Source organism: Sorex araneus, chromosome 10 (assembly GCF_027595985.1).
Source record: "Sorex araneus isolate mSorAra2 chromosome 10, mSorAra2.pri, whole genome shotgun sequence".
Taxonomy (NCBI): domain Eukaryota; kingdom Metazoa; phylum Chordata; class Mammalia; order Eulipotyphla; family Soricidae; genus Sorex; species Sorex araneus.
Genome location: NC_073311.1, coordinates 17,134,581 through 17,139,015, shown reverse-complemented (window position 1 = coordinate 17,139,015; position 4,435 = coordinate 17,134,581). Strand labels below are relative to the sequence as shown.

Here is a 4,435-nt window from a genome sequence, read left to right as displayed (position 1 = left end):
AAAGAGCTAATAAATGAGCAGACATAAAAGAAACCAAAAAAAAATGACATTTAGAAAAGCCTCACTTTTTACTTTTTTTTTATTTCTTAGAATAAAAAATATTAGCGTTTGGAATAGTAAACATATATTTTCAGTCCAAACTAAACCATATCTCATATAGATCAGTGCAGACCTAGAGTGTATTTATTTTATTACCTCCTTAACTCAATGGAAACGGAAATAAATATCATTTTTTTCCCACTACTTGCTAAAGAAAGCTAAATTTGCAAGTCTAAGAAATAAGGAATGTTGAGTCTGGAGTCCAAGAAATAAGACTGGGCAGAATACCTTTACTCTAAAAGCTCAACTGAGGAGAAAGTATCTAGGATTTAATACCAATTCAAGATTAATTTTACAATACCTGAAAAAGAAGCGCACGATTTTAAAAAAGATGAATAGAGTCCACATAGACATTTTTTAAAATTTTATTAGTTTACCAATGGGGATATGCACTTTATTTACACCAGCAGCCATTGGGGCAAGGGGAATACACAGTTAGCAATCAGTATTAGATGGACAACTTATGCAAAAATAAATCTCCAAAACAAGGATAGTGGTGAGTTTTACTATACTCCCCAATGATCCCAGCATGCGATAATGCCAGGCAATGGCCCCGGGGCATGCGGTGGTGGGAAATAATGCAGGGAAGGAAAAGCCACAAAGCACAAAAATCATGAATCCCACTTCCCTCATAAACACACACACACGCACACGCACACATACACACATGCACACATGCGCGCACCCGCACACGTGCGCGCGCGCACACACACACACACACTCAGATACATAATTACAGGGTTAGCAATACATTTAATAGAGGAGGGAGGATAGCAATTCTGCATTGAGAGAAGATAGGGAAAGGGAGTTCCAAACCATGGCTAATTATATGGTAAGGAGCATTCTCTCCCCCAAAGACAAAGGAGTTACTCTTGCACTTAGACCTAGCTCTCCTCATACTCATCCAGAGCAGGGGACTATAGCCCTAATGATGAGGGGTTAGGAGTGATAGCTCACAAAAACCATGAGAGAAGGCAATATAAATCAACCATTACTCAAAACTACTTCCTCCTTTGCCTAAGAGGCTAGAAAGGAAATAGTAATGTCACAATCTACACACTTTCTCTGAACAGCAGGGCATTACCTTACCTTTGTCTATTTCCCAGACATTATTTGGAAGTAGGCCTATAAACTCACTTAGACCTTTCTTTCCCTCCACATCCCCTAAGATGGAGATGTCTGCAAAATATCAAAGGTAAAGAATCAAAAATTTTAGCTTTTACCCAAGTCTGACTTTTTTAAAAAAGTTTTTATAATCCTTGAGTACCAATATGCAATCAGTCCCCAACTCTTAGAAGAAAAAACCTAGGGGCAAAATGCTGTTGAGGCCTTATCACAATGGTTTCTTTAACCCTCCAGGGGTCTGTAACCCACAGGAGACAACATAATCCAAATAGTTCCTTATGAGCTGAAAAATGTATTCAGAGCAAGGATTAGAGAAACTGGATCAAGACCATCTCCATCCCTTGTGTTGGCCAGCCTTATCTGATCTGCTTAGGTCCTAAGGGGCAATATCTAAGAGGAAGTGGGGAGTTTAAACTCCTGACATATGAAACAGCAGGAAGGCCTATTAGCTAGTCTAATGGGAGAAATGCTTCAGCATTTTCCAATACAAAAAACAAGAATCTTTCGATCTTAATCCCAATACAAGGAGCCATTAGTGTCTTCTGAATCTCCTACAAAAGTCAAGGAAACAAAACACATTTTTAAAAAAGCAGAGGAGGAAACTAGCCAGGTTTCGGAAGCAGCAGCATCAAGAGATGATGAACTGAATCTGGTAAATATAAACGAGAGGTGGCAGGCAGCACCTAGGGTCCTAAGTGGAGTAGGGCAGGAGGAACATGGAGCCAAGCCAGAGATGTGAGGCTGGACCCCTGAGGGAGCACAAAAATGAGGTAAGAAAACATTTCAAATAAAGCAGCACCATTCCCGCTTAACTTAGGGCTCCCACCCTTCTACACTGGATTACTGACCTATCAGGAAACAGAGTGGTTTTCAATATGCACCTCACAATTTCACATCCTTCATTATCCCACTCACTGAAGCCAAGGGATTTCTGGAGGCCATCCCGACTTCAAACAAGGGGCCTGCTACTGTAATCAAGAGGGTCCAAAAATGGCCAAGTGAAAAGGACAACTTTTGTGAGGGGCAGAGGTGGTGACATTAAAGAAGTTCACCAAAGCAGGATTTTGTAACTCTTCCCCAACCCACCAAGGAACAGGACACACAGGACATTCAATAGGACAGGACCCCATTACAGGAGTAACGGCCTCATCCTGCTCCTTAGCTTACCTAGCACTAACTCATTCACATTATTGACAAAAGCTGAAAAAGTTTATCTCTAAGCTCAGCTTTCAACCCACAACCTTCAATAGCCCATGAAGCTCTTAGGTCCTGTCCTGTCCCTTGGGTGGGAAGCAGGCAGTGACCTAGCATGGGCAAGTAGGAAAATGACTGCTCCACCAAACTGTCATACACAAAATCACATATCGATAGAGGATATCTTGCAGTTTGAGAGATCGTGCATCGTCATAGAGGCCCTTGCTATCTCCCCCAGATAGTGACTAAATCCTCAGCCGGTCTGGATTAACCAAGTTGTCCACTTGTCAATCCTAGGTGGCAAAGTGGGTAACAAGAAAAAGGGCTATTCAGCAAAAGGCAAGCCCTTGTCCCCAAGTCCATCAAAGTCACGGCAAATGCTGGATCTTTAAGAAGATAGACGCTTGGACTTTTCTTCTTATTGGGCCTCAAGACCACAAAGCTTCCCCTAGCAAATTAGGCCAATAATTCTTTTTTTTTTTTTTTGAGTTTCCCAAGCTGGGATATTTTTTAGCCAGTTCACACACCTAATCATATCTGTCTCGAATAAGCCGACGGGAGAGGCCGTGACCAGAAGAGCAGTTCCACTGAGGCCCAGTGTTTAAGGCCTGACCATCAGGGATGTCCAAACCGTCCGTTAGCCGGAAAAGGAGAAAGAAAGATCGAGGAAACTATTTGACACGCTGAGCACACGGCTGCTCACCTGTGCAGATCCAGCTGTGTACAGAAACCAGTTCACATTGCAAAGTGCGCCCACGAGGGGAACATCTCTTCCGACCCAGGTTTCGCAAAGTTGAACCCAGGCAATCCATTTTTTAAAAAATAAAATAAAAATGCAAATTTCTAAAATTTCTACATTGTTTTTTTTTTTTTCTTTACCGATAGAATTTTCGACGGGAACTGGGGCTTCCGTCTGGTTGCTGTGGGTTGTTCTACTTAGCTACCTAAGCTTCTCCACACCACCGGACGGACCGACCGACGTCACTGTCCCGGTTACCCCCCGGCCTCTCTCCTGTCGCCGCTACTGGAATTCTGGAGGAGAGCGTTGCAGCGGCTGGTTCGGCCCGTTCCCGGCCGCCCCGGGCAGGGAGCAGAGCGGGAGGCGGCACGCGCCTTTATCTTCCACGGGCGGGAGGCCGAAATCCTTCACGCTGCCGGCGTCGGCGAACTCCAGGTAGAAGTAGCCGCACTTGACCGCGCGGTGCACCTCGAAGCAGAAGCCCAGGCACGAATCCTCGATGAGGTCGACGTAGATCTCCTGCGCGATGGCCTCTAGCTTGTTGGTGTCCAGGTTGGCCAAGGAAATCTCCTCCATGGTCGGCGGGAACGGGCCGTGCGAGGGCGCCGGGGGACTCGCAGCAGCACCTGCGGCGGCGCGTCGGGCTCGGCGGGCCGCGCCGGGGCCTGGAGGCCTCTCAAGGCCGCGTCTCCGGAGGCGCGGGGGCGGCGGGGGCGGCGGCCAAAGCTGCAGCGGCAGCAGCCGGCGGCGCCTGCTCCGGAACCCCTGGGCTTTCGGGGCGCTGACTGACGCCCGGGATGGACGCTCTGAGCTCGGGCGCGGCGCGCACTCACCGCCACACGGAATCGGCGTCCCGGACAGCAGCAGCGGCGGCAGCGGCGGCGGCGGCGACGCGGGCCTCTTCCGCTCCCGAGTCCGGCTGGAGCCCCGCCTCCTCGCTTCCGCCCCTCAGCGCGCCTGCGCACTGGCCCCGCGCAGGCTCCCTGGGCTACCTGCGCACGCCTCAGAGCCAAACCTTGGAGTTTGGGGGGGAAGAAAAGCACATTGTTTTTTCCCCAGATCTTGGACTTTCGTGATCTCTAAGGGTATGGAGAGTGCAAGGGTACTCTCTCGTGTCACTGGGTTAACAGATTTCAGCGTTCGCGCAGGGGTGCACATTTGCATAATCGAGGCATTTTGTTACAGAAAAAAAAAATCCTTCCACGTTTGGGACATGTCTAAAACAGATTTAAAGAACTTCGTTTTCTCAGATACATTTAAATGTAATCCAGTTGTTAA

The 4,435-nt window shown here is 47.4% G+C and overlaps 1 protein-coding gene across 1 annotated transcript; it reads right to left on the bottom strand.

Annotated features, from left to right (window-relative positions):
- Positions 1 to 448: 448 nt before the first annotated feature.
- Positions 449 to 4,049, bottom strand: ATXN7L3B (ataxin 7 like 3B). Its single transcript, XM_055118090.1, has one exon. The coding sequence runs from the start codon at positions 3,731 to 3,733 to the stop codon at positions 3,440 to 3,442; it is 294 nt and encodes a 97-aa protein (XP_054974065.1). The 5' UTR covers positions 3,734 to 4,049; the 3' UTR covers positions 449 to 3,439.
- Positions 4,050 to 4,435: the final 386 nt, after the last annotated feature.

Coding starts and splice junctions, on each gene's coding strand:
- ATXN7L3B (XM_055118090.1), bottom strand. CDS start 3,733: ATGGAGGAGATTTCCTTGGCCAACCTGGACACCAACAAGCTAGAGGCC.